Here is a 21,205-nt window from a genome sequence, read left to right on the forward strand (position 1 = left end):
TGTTATTTATTTGTTTATTTATGCATTTATGAGTGTATTAATACACTAATTTATGTATTTATACTTACGTCATTTCTCGTCCTCCATAAAAACTCAGAAAACTTTGGGGTGAGGTAAGGTGTTGGTTAGCCACCACCTAATATATGTACGCCTTCTTTTGATATCAGGTTATAAATATATAAATGTACATACAGTCTGTGTATTAAAAGTCTTGCTGAGTTACATTAAAAAGGTTGTGTTGACTGACACAAAACAAGGGGAAATTCGTAGCCATGAACACGAATCAATAGATTTCAAATTCCGCAACTATGCCACGAACTGCCACGAGACTGGCCTTAATATCACCCTACCACCCCATCACCTCTTCAAGCCGCTGGGAGACGAGGCATCACTCTTCTCTTTCCCACCGGGCACCGGCATGTTTTCGTGAGCGCTTCCATGCGGCTTGAGAGTATGTAGAGAGTTTGGCCAGAAGGAAAATAAATAAAGCTTGTCCTTTCTTTGACCTTCGCCGATGGGCAGCGTAGGATTTCCACCGCTCATAAACAATGAGGCAAGCAGGGAGGTCCGCTGACATCATCATTCGCAACAGGAAGTTTAGAGGAAATCTTTAGTGAGAGGACAAACAATAATGGCGTGATGACTTCAGATTAAAGCATTGTGTAAGGGCATTGCTGATGGAACGTGTGATTAGTACTATTGTACCTACGTTCACTTATTTACTGCTGCAGCACATACAGGCTTTGAATGTTTTTGGTGGAAGGAAACTATCCACCGTTAGCAGGGTTAAGTGTCTTGCTCAAGGGTATAGCTCAAAGGTACCAGACCATGAAATTCAGATTTTGAACCTAAAACCTTTGGGTCACCAACATATATTTCCAAACACTAAGCTATATTTTTGAGGAAAGAATAATTTTCATTGCCTAAAAAGTGAAATATCAGGGTTGAAATCACAACTTACCAATGATGAATTTTTTTAGATAATTAACGATTCCTTATTTGCACAAAAATAGATGGTTCACCAAAAAATGCATATTCTTTCATCATGTCATTCCAAACCAATTTGGCTTTCTTCTGCAGAACACAAACATGACACAATTCTCAAAATATCTTTCTTTGTGTTCCACAGAAAGAGAGCGGAAAGGTTCACATTTTTTAAGGTAAAAACCCTAAAAGTTGCACTAGTAAATTATCACAGATTTGTACTTTGGGAAAACTATTCTATTAAAAATGTGTTTCATTTGATATTTCATAAAACATACATACATTTGCACGTTTATACTTTCCCTGAAACTGACACTATGACGCATGCGATACTGATATTTCTGTAAGGATAAACACAACATTCAATGGTCAAGGTAGTAAAAAATGTTTAATTATCCAAAATGTTTCTATATTTACTAATGAACACGCACTAAACAAAATGTCTTTGATAAATCTGCCTAACAGCATCATTTTCACAAACACGGCTTACATGAGGCAGGAAGGTACATCATACCATGCCCAAGATGACTTTGTATATAGAAACTGCTTTGCGATGAATGTAATCATGAGATCAATTTCGGGTCATGTGAACCGTGTCAAAAATGATTCCTTCTTGACAAACAGGACGTGCTGTGCAATACATCACAACAAAACACCAGATGTATAATAATTGAATTAAACGGTGTTATCGGAGCCTATTGCAAAAGTGGAAGTAACTCCCAAGATTTCTGGTTCGCATAGGGACATCCGTTGACGTCCTCCACAACCTTTATGACTTAAGTATTTTTATCCAAGGACACGCTAGATCCTGACTGCTGAATGGGTGAGCGCATCTGCTGACCTGAGCATCTTTTCCCACGATAGGTGTGGTCCTGGTCGTGGCTGAGGAGGATGTCTTTCAGCAACTATTGTTCTCCGATTCCTCTTGGCACTCTTTCCTCTGTTATTTTCACACACATCATTTCCAGCACTGGATTGACTTTATGTGAATTACAGGTTCTCGGTTCACAGATCTTTGTGTTTGCTTAGTCTTCTTCTAGCTAGACGATTGAGATATTAAAGCAATAGTTTAGCCAAAAATAAAACCTGTCCTCAAATATTTTTCCAACTCAATGCTCTATTGGGAAAAAGGCTGTGTAAATAGATATTCAAATGTTCTCCTTTTATTTTCTACAGAAAAAACAGCACCACCTTAGATTAGAGTAAGTAAACAAAGACAGAATGTCAGATGAACCATTTCTTTGAGAGGCATAGAGAGTATTAAATAACTAAAAACAATAAGCAGTCACCATAACTGAAGGTAAAACATTAAATCTCCTCAACCACAATCACTTCTCATCCACCTTTCCATGTTTGACATCTGCGTTCCGGACTACAATAATTACATTTTTCTGCAATGGGCCCTGATATAAAAGCTTTGAAAGAAGCTTATAAAAGATTTTCCAGGCCTCCTATACCCAGAAATCGTGATACGAGAAACCCCTTGAGACGGCAAACGAGGGAAATCGTCGTCAAAACATCTCTTTCGCTCAACTACATTTACCGTAACGCTTAACAAGTGCGGAGCAAAGCGAGGTGAGCCTGCTGTTTATCTTCTGTTAAACTTTGAAGAAAGTCCCACTGCAACAGCTGTGAGGAAATTCCCTGTGATTAACAAAAGGCCGTCTCGTGTAAAGTTTGCATCAGTACTTCTCATTTCGGCCTCGCCATCTGCCGGGACGGTGTTGAGAGCTTCCTGTCTGCGATCGTGCTGAACGCTGAAGGTGCCATATTTGAGGTGTGCAGAAAATTCATGTTAGGTCAATAGCTTAGTTGAAAGCCGCCATTAAATATCCGGTTTGATCAAAGGTTAAGCATGAAACGAGAAATTATGGTTTCCTATCTCGCACAGGAATCACACATACTAAACTAACAGACACTGCAATGACAATACCAGGGCGGAAATTAAATAAATATGTCATCATTATTGGACAATGAGGATATGATAAATGTCTCATCATCACATCTTTTTTAGTTTTTTGGCCGATTTAGATGAATGTGCTTACGCTTCAATAAAAACATTGAGAAATGACAGATTGCTGGCAAATCTATTTTAGAGTGACTGTCATAAATAACTAAAATAAATAAATAAATAAAATAAATAACAAAAAAGTACGATTCGAATGACTCATCATCAGTGACACATTCCGTAAAGCGTTTTCAGTGGTGTCCGAAATCATAGTGGACTTATATTATTCAGTCCCATGATGCACCACAATAACAAGTGTACAACTGGTGTCTAACTGAGAGTCTAAAAATTGGCAGAAGATGGCACCCGCAGCACTTTTGGCACGCTCACGTGTCCAAACTTGCATTTAGACATTTACATTTAGACATTTAGCAGACGCTTTTATCCAACTTGCTCACTGACCCATGAAAAATCAAGGAATATTCAAGTGTTTATATGAGTCTTTGGTGTGTTATAAGCTGCCCATGCATGTACACACAAAACAGCGAAAATTTAAGTGTCGGAACAAAAGATTAATTCTATCTAAAAGCGAATGCTCACCCAGACCTGCATGAAACGCCTCGTGTAACCACACCCCCACAAATCCACGTCAGTTGGTGGTACGATTTGACTAGGACGCCCAAATGTATATGCAAGTAAGCTGGGCGTACCTGTCAGTACAATTGAAGAGGAACCCTGATTTTCCAAATATGGTAAGAGGCGTTACATTTCCGTCTCACGCTTGCAGTTTTCGACCAATCACTACGCCCTGGTTAACTGGCCAATCATAGCACAGCTCGCTTTTCAGAGCGATGATCTTTGTAAAAAATCTACGTGGTTCAGAGAGCCGCGGCAAAGAGAAGATACACACATGCACGGTATGTAAAAAATTCACATTGCGTTTTTTAACCTTAAATTGTGTATACACCTTGCATAACATCTAAAACAAACGATACTATTAGTTTTAGCCAAATCTTATCACCCCTGTAAGACTTTTAAAAAGACTGAAAGCCGTGAGTGCCAAAAAGAAAACACAACAACAACTGCTCCCGGCATTTAAAAAATATGCAAACAAGGTCCTTTCCGCCATTAAAAATAAATTATGCGTTTACATAAAAGAAAATCCCTTGTTAGTATACCAAATATCATCTCTAAATGAATACTGAAGGTCAAATAAAATGAGAGTTAACTATACACAAAAAACGTGTTGCTAAAAAGGCATTACATATATTAAGACCTCGGCTCCCCATGCACCGATCACATTTCACCTTATTGCATTGTTCTGTAAGATTATGAACATTTGGCTGTTAGCCGTGTATGACTTCATTGTTTCCATCATGGCTGGCGACGACTCGAAAACCCCAGCCTTAGAAATGTTCTATGAACTTGGCTCAGTACAGATTATTTGAGGTCTCGCCCCTCTGACAGCATTATTGGGCGAAACCCTGAGCGTCAATGATTCTCTATCACAGCAGACATTATAAAACATTGGCATGTTTCCGGATGCACTGATGTGATGTCTTGCAATCGAATGACATCATTAAACTCAGCGATAGGGTGTTGTGGGTGGTCGATAGTGTATGTTTTTTTCAACTTTGCACAATTTGATGTACTGTATAATTAATATCTGTAGCACATTATGAATTTGTTCAAAGTATGAGCATGAGGCCGACACTGCTTGATGGCTGGCATTGATCTCAAACATGACATTATGACCTTAACCCCATTCACCCGATCACTAGCTGTTTGATCTCAGACTTATGGTGTCTCTGAGGGACTCTTCTCAATGCTCAGAGGTCACGATGATTTAATCAAGTTTTGGAGACAGTGAAAGCAAACATGCTGTCCAGTGAAAAGTCTGAGGGAAAACGAAAAGCTTCTGGCAGTGACCTTTACTCAAGGATCAAAGACAAACCTCCAGAGAGCGTGACCTACAGACGTATATCAACATGATGCTCCTAAATGTGAAAAACGAATTGCCAGAATTAAGATGTTCGGATAGTTGCTATGGTTACCCGAAACCAACCACACAGTGATGCACTGGTCACCACACACAATACTAAAGCAACATGTTAGCAAACAGCTTCAGCGCAGCATCAACATGGCAGATATTATGGGGGCACGTTTGGGGTCTTCCTTTTTTGTCACAGTAATTTTACCCTAATTCATTATAAATAATGTAATTAATTAAATCATTATAAATTGAACCAATTTCCTTCTATATCAAGTCCTCTATGATTAATACAGTAGGTTCTACCATGAAATGTTCTACATGAGGCAAACAAAGTTGTCGCACTAAAATGAAATAAAATAAACAACAAATCAGCAAAAAGCCTGATGTCAGGTATAGGCACAACCTTTACCGGGATACTCTTTCAAACTTGTCTGGAATAAATGTAAACCACATGCTCGGTTTGATTTTCCATTACTCAGAGATGAGCCTGGAGACCAGAGGGGTCCCTGAAAGGACCCGTCGCTATCTGTCCGTCTATAATCGTGCACATCTGTCATGCACATGGTTGCAAATCATCTTCTAAACAAAGCAACCCATGCAGTCAAATGTAACCATGTAACGCTTGTGTCAAGAGAGCACATGTCAAGAAATCAATAATAATATCAGTTTTACAGACCAAGAAGAAAGCAACTACTTAGATGTCACCCCTGAACACCATTGCAAATGCACCCAAGCTTCATATAAGTCACTGCAGCATCTCCATAGTAACACCCTAGCAACCATTCATAATACCCGAGCACACTGGTGGAAGGTTTTGCACAATAAAGCACTACTAACATACATAAAATGTAATATCGAATTGATTATTATTATTATTACTGTATGTTCATTTCCTTTTGAAGGGTTCAAGGCAACGTTATCTGGGGGGACAACAATAAGAGGACAATGAACCTTATCTGAACTGTCCCAACCAAACAATGCACTTCATCTTGAAAACACTAGAATTGACTACGGTCTAAGAAAGGACAACAATTTCACAGTAGATAAATGCATGTCGTGATTTGACATTTTGGCCGAACGCTGAACAGGTCTGTCAGGGTTACTGAAAAAAAAGAAAACTGTAAATAATAATAAGTCTGTCAGGAAACCACCATGCGAAACCCTATTTAGGAAACAGCTAGGATGCAAGGAAAGTCTGTCAGTCAACAAATGGGTGTTTAACAGAACACCTGGAACCAACACTGGAATGTGTGGTTCACTTTCTCTCTGTTTTACTATCAACTATTTCTGTTTGGTTGCCTGCCTAGAAAAAGTACAAACTTTAAAGGTTTCCATTACAAACATCATCATCATTAACCATCAGCCGTTTAGCATTAAAACCATTACAAAATTCCTTTTTGTAGAGTGTTTTGGTTCGGATTTTAGGATAAACTTGTGTTTCATTGGCTCCCATCCACCACCAGATAAAAGCCACCAATCACCAGTGAAAACACAACCATTACATTTGACTTGAAAACCAGTACATCTTCCATTAACCATTCAACCCATGATCATTTCTGGGATGGTTTATTCTTATGCATTATTTGGTTTTACGGTTGTAGAGCATTGAACTTTGTCATGAGCATGTAACTAATCAAGGTGGACGATGAGAAACAAACATTAACGCTCGAGTTATAGGGATACTTCACCCAAAAATGAAAATCTGTCATCATTTACTCACATTCAAATTGTTCCAAATCTGTTTAAATATCTTTGTTCTGGTGAACACAGAGAAAGATATTTGGAAGAATGCTTCAAACCAGACAGATTTTGCCATTGACTAGCAGGAAAAAATACAATGGTAGTACAAAGGTTTGCTGTCCTACATTCTTCAAAATGTCTTCTTTTATGTTCAATAGAAAATATGTATAAAGTAATTTGGGAGTCAATTGGGGGGGTCTGTCTGGTTATGAGCATTCTTCCAAATATCTTTCTCTGTGTAAACGCCTAGAAACGCCGAGTTGTCCACCCACAACCACTTTTTTAATAGTTTGTGATTTATGCAATTAAAAAAACATATATAAAAATACAACTTGTTAATCGACCGTAGCCACGAAATGGTCCTCTTGTGTTATAAGGGAATGTGTGTTTCTGAAGACATTGTGCACTTGACTGCTTTATGCTATCGTAAGTTACTGTTTTATTAATAATTAAATTAAATTGACTTAAATTTGTTGTGTTACATTTACAGTTGGTAACATGTACTTATACACAATAATGTTTATTTACCTGAAATATAAAAAATGGTTTAAAGCGTTTTATTCTTTTTAGTTTAGTCTCACATATCGAGTGAAACAGCGCTGCTGCCATCTAGCGGTCGTGCTTATTATCAGACCAAAAGCCGGGTGCGTTTTTTCGACATTTCACGACGGTAGACGCTACTTTACGGTAGATGTCCGCTAGTGAAGCAGCATGGCGACGGCAGCATCAACTAGCAGCGATGCAGGTTCACATGAAAGTAAAGAAGAAGGATGTGCTCAGTCTGCTTCGACTCAGAGCTCAGGTCAGGACCAGAATGCTGATCCGAAACCAGTTTGTCTCATAGTTCTTGGCATGGCGGGGTCAGGAAAAACGACATTTGTACAGGTAACATTAACATCAACACTGCTGGACACCTGTAAGGATCAAATTATATAATCCTGCCTTTTCATTTAAGACGAACATTATTATATAAATTCAATAAGCAATATATTAGAAATGTTATATTGTAGATATAGATGTCAAATAAGACGTACAGTGATCACATAGGAATTGCCTATTCATTTATTCTTAATAAGGTAATGGGTGATAATACTGTGAATGTTATCATTTTGCCAGAGGGTCACAGGCTATCTACACACCAAGAAATCACCCCCATATGTCATAAATCTAGATCCTGCAGTTCACGAAGTTCCTTTTCCAGTAAACATTGGTATGTGACGTCATCTCTAGTAACTACTGTACAGATGCTTTTTAGTGTTATGGCTTTAGGTAAACTGAAAATGAGAGGGGAAAAACATTTAAATACCTTAATAATCTTGTCTGTTTGCATTTCTGCCTTTGTTTTCCAGATATCCGAGACACTGTCAACTACAAGGAAGTTATGAAACAGTACGCTTTAAATACACTGCATGTTCTATTTAAGGCGTAGAATGTTGTTTTGATGTTCTTTGGCACTGCTTTGCACATAGACCATTTGAAATAAATCCTCATCTAAACGAACAATCATGTATGTTTGTGTAATCTCAGTGTTTGTGTCTTTGACTCTTAATACAGATATGGTTTAGGTCCAAATGGAGGAATTGTAACGTCACTGAATCTGTTCGCAACCAGATTTGATCAGGTAGATGTTCCTTGAAGGAACCACTAGATGTCAGTGCGTGACGCATGCAAATTTGAATGATCTTACCTGTCATTTCATCTTCTCTGTAGGTCATGAAGTTTATTGAGAATAAACAAAGTAGTCATGAGTAAGTCTGTGCTCTGTGTTTTCTTTATGTGGTATATAATATGTGTGTGTATAAGAGCACTCCTCATGCATCAAAGTTTTGTTTGCAGGTATGTTTTGATTGACACTCCCGGGCAAATAGAAGTGTTTACCTGGTCGGCGTCAGGAACCATCATAACTGAAGCTCTGGTATGTTGCTGTTTTAAGACCGTGATTATTTACATGAATACATCTCTCACCGTGAAGTTAGAATTTAACATCAAAGTTTTTTTTCCCAGGCATCTTCCTTTCCATGTGTGGTGATATATGTGATGGACACATCTCGAAGTGTTAACCCGGTCACCTTCATGTCAAACATGCTTTATGCCTGCAGGTCAGTGTCCCCGATTTAACGGAGAATAACTTTCCCATTATGTAGCACAGAAGAGTTCAGTGAACATGCACAATGTATTAAATGTTACCAGAAAGTGATGTTATGACTTCATCAGATCTTACTAAAATGCCTTGTGTTCCTCCAGCATTCTCTACAAGACGAAGCTGCCTTTTATAGTTGTCATGAATAAGGTAAAACCAAATATTGTTTCGCCCGTTTCCACTAAAGTTAACTCTTGCTCGTGTTTTATTTGCATGGTTATATATTATCTTTGTGTGTTCTCCAGACTGACATCATTGACCACAGTTTTGCAGTGGAGTGGATGCAGGACTTCGAGGTGTTCCAGGATGCTTTGAATCAGGAGACGTCTTACGTCAGTAACCTCACCCGCTCCATGAGTCTAGTCCTGGATGAGTTCTACACCAATTTGCGGGTAAGCCTGAAACACCGGTCTCAATTCACTGTGACTGACAGAGTGCACACGAAGAGTCGATTAAAAAAACAAAAAAATAAACGGAAGCCTGGATTTATTTATAATGGTGTACTCCTGAAAGTTAACAAACCCTACAGATGTACATTTACACACTCGCAGAAATACATGTAATAGGTTCAGGCATTCACGGTTATATCACAATTTTATCCCTAATAATGTTTTCTCCAAAATGTAAATATCCCCACATGTTAAAGGAGTTGTTCACCTTCAAAATGAAATTTACATGTCCTCATGTCATTTCAAACCTACATGACTGAAGGCAGATCACAAAAGAAGATATTATGAAAAATGTTGGCTCAAGAAACAGCACAGCCCCCCATTCACTTCTATTGTTAACCAATGCAAGTAAATGGGTCTGTTAACAACATTCTTCAAACTATCTTCTTTTTTGTTCTGGTGAAGAAAGTCAAACTGGTTTGTAATGACAAGAGAACGATGACAGAATTTTCATTTTGAAGGTGAACTACTTCTTTAAAACAGCTGGTCTTTGATTAGTAAGAGAAAGAAAATCAAGATAGTAAATGTATCTCTGCATCTGAAATCTTTTTTTTTGTGCTTTAAAGTCACTGCTGCGTTCACTTTTGTCAAATCTTACATGTGCGACACTTAATGCCTTTCTGTTTGTTCTCTGTAGGTTGTCGGGGTGTCAGCAGTCACAGGTTCTGGACTTGATGAGCTGTTTGTACAAGTAGCAGATGCTGCTAAGGAATATGAAACGTGAGTGTCTATTGGGAACTTCAAAATTGACCTTTGTGTTTAATTTTGAAAAGTGTTAATGAATGAATGTGTTGAAAGACACGTTGATGTTTTTCTGAAAATGATAATGTTTACTGTGTTTCAGCGAGTATCGTCCAGAATACGAGCGGCTGCACAGAGAGCTTGTGAGTAATCTCCGGTGTGGACTGATGTATCTGAACACTAGTCATGCATCAACCAGCCGTGCCTTGCAGAACTCATTCATCGCTTATTAAACTGCATTTCTTTAGTTTTCTTGTCTTTGAAAGCAAATGCCATTTCTAATCGTATGTATTATGTTAAATCAATGAATTGGACTTCCATCTGATTCTTAGGCTGAAGCACAAAACCACAAACAACGAGAACAGTTGGAACGCCTTCAGAAAGACATGGGAGCAGTTCCCATGGAAACTGCAGCACAGAGAGGTACAATCATTCAGAACGGCCACATCTTCGTTCATTCAAAAAAAGATGCATGAAACTTATCGACTTGGAACTTCACATTTGTGATCAGATGATCTTTAGAGTTCTGACATTTTCCAAGGGCGGTTAGAGATGATTCTACCAAAAATGAGTATATGATTGTTCTGTCTGGGTATCATTTATTAGAAACTCCAGATCTTGTTGGACCCAGTGACTTAATTTTTAACCGTGGTAACCCAGACGAAGAGGAGGAGGAAGAAGACAGTGACACAGATGATATCGATCACAAAGGTAATCTTGATACTAAAAACAGCTTGACTCTGTAGCTGGTGCTAGCAAGTCCAAAGTCACAGGTTCAGTTTCCAGGGAATGCACTGTAAGTCATTTTTTGCATGGACAAGCGGCCCTTAAAAATAAAATCTAGTGTGATTTTCTGAACGTCTATTATTTTGAAAGGTTTAAACTGAACATGAAGTTGCAAAGAGCTTGTGTAGATCCTTCTACATGCTTGTTTGACATTAATTACCCTTTGATTCTTTCTGCAGTCACTGAAGAAAGTAAAGAAGCCACTGCGTTTGGTAACTTCCTGAAGGAGAGAAAGGAGATTGTGCAGGTACGCAACAAAAAGTCAAATTGAGGAGGCACTCGTCGTGTATCTGAGACGTCCCATCACACCCTTGAACTTTGACCTCACCACTGTGCTTACGATGGAAAGCTCTAGACGACGTCGCAACAGCCCGTTTGGACAATTTAGATCTGCTTGTTTGCTGCCTTTTGCAGCTACCTGCATGTCGTGATATTTATTCTTAGATTGAATCTTAGATTTAATTTAGATCTGTTCCATCATGCACAGATCAGACCGCATGCAGATCGGAAACTTCAATGATTCAAAATTGTGCAACGATATCGTTTGAAGTGCGCTGAGCACGCTTTTGAAACGCAAACTTTTGTTTTTCTTTAGAATATTCTATGTTATGTAGCTAACATGTCTGCTTTACAAACGGAGAGTAAGACTCAGTATTTCATTAAACCTGAAACATAAGCAAACAAAAATGCAGAACATTTCCTGGTAATGCGCTCTCTGTACCTGTTGAGTTCAGATTATAATATTATGTTTCTATCAAGGGAAATAAAATATTTTTATATGTATAAAAGATCTGCCTTGTTAAAAACTTTATACTTTGTTCTTTCATAATGTTATTTTGAAAAAAAGATGTTTATTCATTATATAATGAGTGCAGCCGGGTGTGTGGAGATGGATTGTGGGCACTGGTGGTTTTGCAGCCATATGGCAGAGTCATGCTGTGGGTGTAGTGTGACTGTGGGAATCAGATCTACCGCCTTCAGTCGCTCTGTTTCATGAATTAAGGCTCTTGTAGACCTTCACATGTGTAAAATACCACTCAATGAGAAATGTATCTTATATCTGAATGCAAATTACTTCATTCATATTCTGTGTAAAGTCTAATTAGTTGTGCTAAATAATTAGTTCATCTTCCAAATGAAAATTCTGTCATCATTTACTCCCCCTTTGGTCACCGTGTGATTTTCTTCTGCAAAACACGAAATCCATTTCACAAAAATATTGTTTCCATTTGCATTTATTTGCAGAAAATGAAAACTGGAGAAACGGGTCAAAATAACAGAAAGGGTGCTCTGTATTTTTTCAGACCTCAAATACTGCAAAGAAAGTTCATATTCACTTTTAAGCAACATAACAGTTCATATTTGTGCATGTATTTAGGAAAAGTTCAAAAAATATTTTTTATGTGATAACCTTATCACACTTGTCATGCTGTCAGTACTTTTACAGTTGAATGACTAAAGGTTTGATTTTGTTGAAATTCTACTGACACTGGACCAGAATGACCGCAATACATCCATACATTAATACATCAGTGCATATATTTCAAAGTTAATAATAATATAGATTGGAATTCATGTCTTGTATATAGTTCTGTTAGCAGCAACATTTGCATTATCCTCTACAGACTTCGGCCTTAAAGTTTCTCACAGTCTTGAGCAGATGCACACATACTTTCTGTGTATGGGTGACTCATCGTTTTCAATCGAGGCGTGTAGGTCGTGTGGCATCCTAACAATGGCAGATGCCTTTGGATTTTCACCGAGTGTGAGTCACTGTGTGGTTGAATTTACCCAGCGCTCATTTTAACACTCTGGTCTGATGCCACCACACATGCACACACACACAATGCTCTTTAATGCTGAACACGATGAGTTGAATTGAAGCGGGAAGTGTCAGAACGCCTACTGTAATTGCATGTCTGGGAAGAAGAACATTGCCCGGTGAGATGCGAATGTCAGTTATAACTGGTTGTTACTAGTTTACGGTTGAGTTTTTCAGCATCGTTGTGTAAGTGTTCATTCTTGGATTAGACAACACCTCGCAAAGTTGTTTTATGAGGTTAAAGGGATACTTCACCCAAAAATGAAAATTTTGTCATCATTTACTCACCTCGAGTTGTTCAAAATGAGTATAAATTTCTTCGTTCTGATGAACACAGAGAAAGATGTTTGGAATAATGTTTAAAACCAAACAGATCTCAACTCCCATTGACTACCATTGTAGGAAAAATGTCAACGGTAGTCAAAAGTGCCCCAGAACTGTCCTACATTCTTCAAAATGTCTCTCTTGTGTTCAAACAGAATTGTTCCTACTGTGGTAGTCAATGGGTGTTGAGATCTGTTTGGTTATAAGCATTGTTCCAAATACCTTTTTCTGTGTTCATCAAAACAATGAAATGTATACTTGGAACGACTCGAAGTTGAGTAAATGACAGAATTTTCATTTTTGGTTGAAGTATCACTTACAATGATCTTGACCTGTTATAGTATCCATACATCATCTGTACATTATGGCCGACAAAATAGTTTACCAACAGCATTTTACATCAAAACATGTGGAATGGCATACTTCTACAAAGCTCATCCTATTTTAGTACGCATTGTTTATACTATTTACATTGGTTGAATTGGCTTCAATGCGTGCAATGCACGGTTGAATTGCAGGCCTACTGTATATCCCACAATGCAGTGCACTTAAATTTGCCTTTTGTTTTCAATTTAACGAATTAACCAAAGTAATATCAATTCCAACACACTGCTTTGTTTGCAGTATACTTTTTAGGCCTGTTCTGTACTCACAACGTTGCCGTCATTACACAGTATCTCAGAAAAAGATATTTTACCCTCTCTGTTGTGCACATTTAATCAATCGTAAGTGACCAAAATGTCTAAACATATTAAAAGCCATGAGTCATACACCATGTGATCCATTAGAATGATGTCATGCTCTGAGTTCAGAACATGCAGGTTTGATCCGCTCTCTTAGATCATAACGTTCAGAGTGGTTAAAACGTACAGTAGAAGCCCGCATTTAAAGGAACAGTGCACCCATAAATCTCAATCAGAACCTGTTAATGACTCTACCTTCTGCGGATCACAAAAGAAGACATTTTGAGAAATATCTCCGTGGTTTTGTATCCATATAATGGAAACCATTGGGGGCTAATGTGTCTTCAGAATATCTTAATAGCAGTCTGGAATGACAAAAATAGATGATTACATCATTTCTCCTTTAGGGGTGAACCATAACTTTTATTTCTCCCTTTTGCGAGCGTGCTGTTTGAGAAAAATTGAATACATAAAACATAATACTAGCAAGTTCACAAACTAAGATATCTTAACTAGGCATTATCTGTAGACATTCATCTGTAGTGATTTTCATAATTCATATTATTACGTGAACTTAACTGAGTAGTGAATGCGTGTTGTTTATGTATTGTACAGCTTGATAATGCCTTATTCATTATATCTCACTGTATTATTCCGTATGGGGTGTGTCAGAATGAGGTCATCACAATATGTCATGCTATAATGTTTTACTAGTGTGTCTCTAATGCAAAGTGTGTACATCGATCATTTTGTCACGAGCCATCAATACCACACAGCCAGTTCAACGTGTATTCATAAAGAACACAATGTACTTGATGGAAAATAAAAGGCGTAATAATAGTATTTGGGTCATTTTAATTATTAAATATCAATATTTATGTTTTTGTTAATTAGGTGTTTTTCATTTTTGGGGATGTTTGGGATTTGAATAGACCCAAAGCACCAAACTGCTCATTTGGGTAAGCAAGCAGCCACCTAGCAACCACTCAGAGCGCCCTAGCAACCCCTTTTTGAATGAGTCCTGACACTTTAACAACTGCACAGCAAAGACCTGCCAGCAACCTACCACTTATTTTTGTATGGACATTCACGCCATGATTTTCATAACCGTTATGAAGAAGAAGAAGAAAGAATCATAATATCTTTTTATTTTTTATTTTATGTTAAATAAAAAAATCTATGTTATGCAAAAATATAGAAACATGCAAGCTCTTTAATTTTATTGTAATAATTTGTGTTTGCATGCGTAATAAATCCCTCATCATCATTGCTGATGTCTTTTAGATCAGATGTGGCCTGGAAACCGCATCATTCTGACTAGAGAATCCAGAGTGCGCTCCTGATTGGCTGGAAATGACATCATAGCAAGGTTACCAGCGATGATCAGGCTTTCCTTGAAAGAACATTGACGTCGCTTCCCCTACTTACAGACGGATGTTTTCCTACGAAAAGGATTTTTCAACACGCTACCTTTTAGAATGCATCTGTTCTTTTACGGCTTTGTTATCGCTTACGGGTACCTCGTCTGCTGCATTTTCTGCTCTGTTGCCATGTGAGGCCTGTATGCATGCACACGACTCTCCATCCAGCAGCTGGATGACATCATCGGTAGAGTGTGAGTCGAATAGCAGATGAGAGCCGAGTCCTGCTGTCTCCCCTCCCCCTGCAGCCCCTCTCCAATGATCACATACAGCAAACAAGCCCACCAGCATCCCCAGACTGTATGGATGGGGGAATCTTTCTGCAGTCTTGCACGAATTATCTGCTTATATATACATTGGTTGAATTGCAATAAATGCAATATTTTGTTTTGCATGTATGCGCTTTGTGCTTTTGCACAATTTACTTTTTAAATGAAGATAGTATATCTTGGTTGGAGATGTATGACAGGTAATTTAGTTTTGTGCAATAGTGTAAGTGCCTGACGTCAGTGCTCTGAGAGGTTTGTTGAGGCCGCTGGGAAATAAAACAGGCACAGTCTGTTCTGTTCTGCCATATTCAACATCCATATCAGACCGCTGGGAGCCTTTCCACCTTTACCATACCTGAGAGAGTCCAGTCTGCTCTGTGCATTCAGCCTTCAATGCAAACAGGTGAAGAGGAATACATTTGGATGCTAGAATCCCCAAAAACTGCTTTTCTATTTTGGTCACGATGTCATCACGCATTTAAGATTACCGTTTAGATTTATCAACGTGGCAGACGCTTTTATCTAAACAACGTGTCATATATTTTATTCACAAAATATAAAATGCAGACAGAACCTGTATTAGTGGAATTCAAAAGATGTGCCTGGCATAAATCTCTCAAATTTGGTAGTAAAATGAGTTTTGTCCCCAAAATGAATGTTCAACAAACTCTCTTTAAATGTAAAAACTTCAATAATTGAGCTGGCGCAGAGCCAACGGCACAGATGGACCGCTGACAGGCTGTTCTTATAGCCCCGCTCCTCCAGCATCCAGACAAGCATGTTGGCAAGGTTACCGTGTCACAGTCATCAAGTCTCTATCCATGAGTGAGAAGATGACAAATAAATCTCTGTCCTCCTCCGTTTTAGACTTGACATTTCAAGCGGCTCCAGAACCAGACACAACCGCCTTAGCGCACAATCTGCACGTAATCTTGATATAAATTGAAATCAACCCAAAAAGACAGTAGAGCCTAATCCAGGCTTTTACATTTGTTTGTAAATGTAAAAATATAACTGAGCTACAAAACACGTACGCGAGGAAAATAAAAGAACATTTTGTTCATTTTCTTTTTGTTTTATTTTTTAACTCATATATTTTACTATATTTAAAGAAAACGTTACCTAGGCATAAAGCTGCATATTTCATACCCCCTCCTTTCTTTAAAATCTGTAATCATATCCCAACAAAGAGTTAACCACCCCCTATCTGCACTCCCAACCGTTCTAGCCCATCAGAAGCCTGCATCCCTCTCCACCAATCACAGCGCTGGAAGGTGATGTCATGCTTTATCTAGCAGAGGTGGTGCTGATGCTGCCAGGCTGAGCATCCAAACAGCAGCAGACTGTCAGACTGAACGCAGGGTAACGACGCAGACGGATCGCACCACTTAGCCGGTGAGTTCAGGTGAATATCATAACCGTTGATGCTGTTTTGTTTTTTCAGGACAAAAGGAGATTGAAATTAATTAAACGTCTAAATATTGAAGTTCTTTTATTCTGTCAATTAGATTTTATTCATTTCTGTTTTGTTTTTCATAGTGCAGAGATATGTTGCAGCAATTGGCGGTTGCATTTTAGAATAAAATTCTTGCACGGTTCAAAATTCAGATTTGTGATATTTAGGCAAATGGAATTGCAATATTTTTGTATGCACAAATGTATGCATGCATTGTTGGACTATTAGGAATCGTGATACTGCCTTTAGAAAACAGCTGGTAAATAAGGAAGCAATAGTGCATCTTTGTGCTAAACATTGATGTTATTGTTATCTATAGTGAAAGATGAAATAGGAGCAAAAGAAGAAAAAGTGATTTGCTAATTCCAACAAATGAAGGGGGGGGTGTAAAGGTGTGGATTTGAACGTTTGTGGTGGTTCTGAAGGTCCCGCAGTGAGCGTGTTCTGATCAGTATGGTGGGTGGTACTGAGAGATGTACTTACATGTTGATGGTGCTAAAGGCCACAGCCCCTCACAGCGCTGCACTCCTCTGCTTTCAAAACAACAGCGATTATTTCACTCGCAAAGAAGTGGGAGGTTATGAAAACGGCACGAGGTGAATCATAAGTGAAAAACAGCTCAATTATTTTGCCTCTTTGAAACAGAGAAAAGAATCAATAATAATTGTAATGCTTTGTTTTTGTCGGGCTACGTTCCAAAGCGTTTATAGCTGTGTTGCATAAAACAGTTGCTTGTCAACTTCTGTATGCAATGTCTTTTTTTTAAAAATGGATCAGGTGTCCACTGACTCTTAGAGAAAATAGTGAAAACACAAGGTTGTTTTAATCCATGGTGTGATCAAATATGGATCATTGGTTTGAAACAACCTTAAATGTCCGACCCGCAGCATTTGTACAGACCTGATAGATTACATTTTCATCCATACCCTTCATTTTATGCTCACACAACATAACACATCTGAACAATTTGTTCAATGCGTTGAAAATGTCAGGAGGTGTTAAAGTTGTCCGTGTGCAGCAGTCGTGAGCGTGGGAAATGAGGGGGCACTTGAACGCAGAGGCACAGCTAAACACACAGACTTACAGATAAGGACACGTATAGGCTGATTCTTGTCTGATTATTTCATGATCGTCTTGTGATCGACTTTCATCAAGTATACTACTGCTGGCTTGATTTATTCGTTTTGAATAGGTTCGTATCAGGGTGTGATGTAATAGCCTAACCTTTATTATGTGGCATCTTTAAATTAGCCGTGATGTCTGCATGGTATTTTGTAATGGTCCCTCTGCACTTTGCTTGCGGCAAAATGCTGTGACAGCTAAACTAAGTGAGACCTGTATGTGAGGACAAAGGCATATCGAGAAGAATCGATTGACTACTTTCTGATGACATCATCTTTTCTGTCTCCTTCAGGAGCTGAGTTTGAAACGCTATAGCCTTCGGGAACTCGGAAAAGGAAAGATGACTCTTGCAGGTAAGTGTATGGCAGGTCGTGAGTGGATTTGTGAGTGAACTTGTGAGTGTTTGACCGAGGAGAGGACTGATGTGTGAGCACATGATACGGCATCTATGGTGTCATCTCTAAAGTACTGTCTCTCCTCCTGCAGCGTACAGAGAGAAGATGAAAGAGCTCCCTCTAGTGTCTTTCTTCTGCTCCTGCATCCTACCCGAACCTCGAGAAAAGCCCACCAAGAAAACACAAGGTACCCTATAGCCAAGTTTGAGTCATTTCAGAGAGATTATTTTATTTATATATATATATATATATATTTTTGCATTGGTATTTTTGAGCCAATATTATACTTTCATATATTCAAATTTTTGGTAGATTTGGTGGAAAAGGAATAAAAAATATTCTGTGAATTTATGAATAATATGTGACTCTAGTTCTCTGTTTGCACTTTCCAGATGTGGTGGACCTCAACCTGGGAATCATTAAAGACATGGAGGTCATTGAGCTAAACAAGCGATCATCAGGCCAGGCCTTTGAGGTCATCCTGAGACCACCATCCTTCGATGGACTGAGGGAATTTATTCCGACCTTCCCACCCCGCAGGGACCCGTCATTGGAAGAGATCCAGAAGAAACTGGATGCAGCCGAGGAGAGAAGAAAGGTGAGGAACATTTGCTTTTCTTGCAAGATATCTTCGGCAAAGATGCATGTTTAGTTTTAAAAACCCTTTGGACTTTGGTTGTACACTTTTCTAATATCGTACTCCTCTCTCTTTAAACCCATCAGTGTCAAGAAGCGGAGCTGCTTAAACATCTGGCCGAGAAGAGAGAACATGAACGAGAGGTGGCCCTGAAAGCCATTGAAGAACACAACAACTTCATCAAGATGGCCAAAGAAAAACTAGAGCAAAGGATGGAGATAAACAAGGAGAACAGGGAGGCCCACATCGCTGCTATGCTGGACCGTCTTCAGGAGAAGGTACGGCGAATCTTCACATCATGACCAAATTCTAGTTTTAAAGGCACGGTGTGTAATTGCTGTACCGTTAGTGACAGCAAACGTAATTGCCGTTTGTTTGAGTGTTTAACCCAACCAATACTTCGAGTTTGGGGTTGAAGTATAGTAGTAGTTTGTCCAAATTGTGTCAGACAAGGTTTGGAAAGCATTTCTGAAAACAAATCTGTTTGGTCCAGCTAGTGGCACAGAAATTACACACTGTACCTTTAAATACAGAATCCCAAATGGCACCCTGTACCCTTGCAGCCAAAGTTCATACAACATTTTTTTATTGAGCAAAATGTGAAGATTTTAAATGCTTGTCAAATTTAAACAGATTTTTTGTGATTTTTTTATCCTTCCACTGTTAAATGCTTTTTTCATCATTATGAACAATATTTATGGTTTAAAATGTTTTTTTTCTATATATTCGAAGTTTATTATTTTGGCTGTCTCTGTCTTGTTGACTTAACAGCCACTCAGCATTTACGCAATTAAGGTTGCAAGTGCCATTCGGGACAAGCCTCTCTACATTAAAACGTGTCTTATTAAAAAATTAGCTATTATTCAATAGTTTCTCTTCCTCTTGTTTTATTTTTCCAGGACAAGCATGCTGAGGAGGTGAGGAAAAACAAAGAACATTTGGATTTCGACTGGCAGTAGAAAACAAGACCACTTCCTGTCTTAATTTGTAAAGGAAATGCAAAAATACTGAGGCTTTAAAGAGTCCTGCTGTGGTTTAGCATATCATAAGCTAATCGTTACAAGGCCAAAGCAACAGTGAATCGCACATTTGTTGCCGTCTAGAATGCTTTGTGTATTATGAATGTGGGCGTCACTCACAACTGAAAACTAAAGAAAGTCATTTGTTTTGTTTGCCGTCAGACTGTGTTTGGGAAAAAACGCATACAGAAGTTCAGATCATAGCGAGTCACTTCTGTGCAAGCCATCACTGAGCCTTTAGTCTTTAGCCTATTGTAGTTCTGCATGTAGTGATGTAGTAAAAGCAAGATGAGACACATTGAAGCTTGAGTAACTAAGATTTGCATTTGTGGATTAGATGTTTGTACTTTCTTGTGTAGTTTTAGAGGTGATGTGTACTTAGCACAATAGTTTTGCTTTGTATTTATGTGTCATACTGTTTTGTCCCTTGTTTTTCTAGAAAGGAAAATGAGTCGAATTTGTCAGTTAACTGAAAGCTACTTTACATTAAATGCTAGTGTGTATTGTGTGGCCATAACCAAACCAAATTTTTTTATGCTTGCATGCTGTGACGTAATCGATAAAACACGTGAAAAGCCATTTGGTGTGTGACCGTGTGGTTCTTGTCCCGTGCCTAATTGCTCTATCTCTGAACTTTATGTTCCAGGTGCCTTGAGATCTTCTCACAACACACGCTGATCATACGGGAGACCGTTCACCAAAGGACTGACTATCATGCTGAGCTTGTTAGCTTGGAACATAAGAGATTATCACTCTGAAACAAGATATATGATATAATATCATTGTAAGGTGCGACGGCCGCGTCAGACGAACAGTGCTGGCCTGCTGGCAAAGACTGCAACAGAGTTTTTAATCTGAAGGATACAGAGACGTGCGCCGTCTCTGTGTTGAGCTTACACGCCAACGGTGCCAAAACATTAGTGAATGCGAGCAGAACTTTGTGTTTGCTCGGGTGATGTTTGCACATGTATATTTTGCCCATGTCGATGCAGTCGTGTCTTCTGTTTAAAGGTCTATTTTTGGTAACCTGCTCAAGCTTTTGCCACTGTATATATGTTCACTTGCCTCATGATCAGCTGGCGTCTGATTGGCTATATAATGCTGTACAGAAATTGTGACATATATTTTAGAGGCGAATGGAATTAAAGAACTGCTGGGATTTGCCGGTTTTGTATGTGTGACTTCCTCGAGATGATTATGGATCTTACATTTTTTTAAAGATATGAATAATGCGCTTTAAATAGGCCATCAGGGGTAAAGTAGGACACCAAAACCA

At 38.6% G+C, this 21,205-nt stretch overlaps 2 protein-coding genes across 4 annotated transcripts; both read left to right on the forward strand.

Annotated features, from left to right (window-relative positions):
- The first annotated feature begins 7,366 nt into the window (after positions 1–7,366).
- gpn1 (GPN-loop GTPase 1) lies at positions 7,367–11,944 on the forward strand. The gene is made up of 14 exons (XM_056767846.1): positions 7,367–7,550; positions 7,782–7,875; positions 8,015–8,054; positions 8,220–8,286; positions 8,376–8,413; positions 8,502–8,580; positions 8,670–8,764; positions 8,910–8,955; positions 9,051–9,197; positions 9,892–9,974; positions 10,099–10,138; positions 10,328–10,418; positions 10,602–10,706; positions 10,961–11,944. The coding sequence occupies exons 1-14, from the start codon at positions 7,377–7,379 to the stop codon at positions 11,050–11,052; spliced, it is 1,191 nt and encodes a 396-aa protein (XP_056623824.1). The 5' UTR covers positions 7,367–7,376; the 3' UTR covers positions 11,053–11,944.
- A 4,670-nt stretch (positions 11,945–16,614) lies between these two features.
- stmn4l (stathmin-like 4, like) lies at positions 16,615–21,092 on the forward strand. Of its 3 annotated transcripts, XM_056768807.1 has the most exons (7): positions 16,631–16,705; positions 18,171–18,231; positions 18,365–18,460; positions 18,666–18,871; positions 18,997–19,188; positions 19,810–19,827; positions 20,576–21,092. In XM_056768807.1, exons 2-7 carry the CDS (start codon positions 18,219–18,221, stop codon positions 20,582–20,584), a joined length of 534 nt encoding a protein of 177 aa, XP_056624785.1. In that variant the 5' UTR covers positions 16,631–16,705; positions 18,171–18,218; the 3' UTR covers positions 20,585–21,092. The 3 variants fall into 3 exon arrangements, with proteins under 3 accessions (XP_056624784.1, XP_056624785.1, XP_056624783.1); XM_056768806.1 differs by lacking the exon at positions 20,576–21,092 and having other exon boundaries at positions 16,615–16,695; positions 19,810–20,508; XM_056768805.1 differs by lacking the exon at positions 20,576–21,092 and having other exon boundaries at positions 16,632–16,705; positions 19,810–20,508.
- Positions 21,093–21,205: the final 113 nt, after the last annotated feature.

This window comes from Triplophysa dalaica, chromosome 15 (assembly GCF_015846415.1).
Source record: "Triplophysa dalaica isolate WHDGS20190420 chromosome 15, ASM1584641v1, whole genome shotgun sequence".
Lineage (NCBI taxonomy): Eukaryota > Metazoa > Chordata > Actinopteri > Cypriniformes > Nemacheilidae > Triplophysa > Triplophysa dalaica.

Excerpts from the sequence above, each read along its gene's own strand:
- gpn1 (XM_056767846.1), top strand. The coding sequence starts at position 7,377 with ATGGCGACGGCAGCATCAACTAGCAGCGATGCAGGTTCACATGAAAGT. Across the intron at positions 7,876-8,014 it reads TCCTTTTCCAGTAAACATTG|ATATCCGAGACACTGTCAAC; the intron begins GTATGTGACGTC and ends TTTGTTTTCCAG. Across the intron at positions 8,581-8,669 it reads CCATCATAACTGAAGCTCTG|GCATCTTCCTTTCCATGTGT; the intron begins GTATGTTGCTGT and ends TTTTTTTCCCAG.
- stmn4l (XM_056768806.1), top strand. Across the intron at positions 18,461-18,665 it reads GCCCACCAAGAAAACACAAG|ATGTGGTGGACCTCAACCTG; the intron begins GTACCCTATAGC and ends TGCACTTTCCAG. Across the intron at positions 18,872-18,996 it reads CAGCCGAGGAGAGAAGAAAG|TGTCAAGAAGCGGAGCTGCT; the intron begins GTGAGGAACATT and ends TAAACCCATCAG.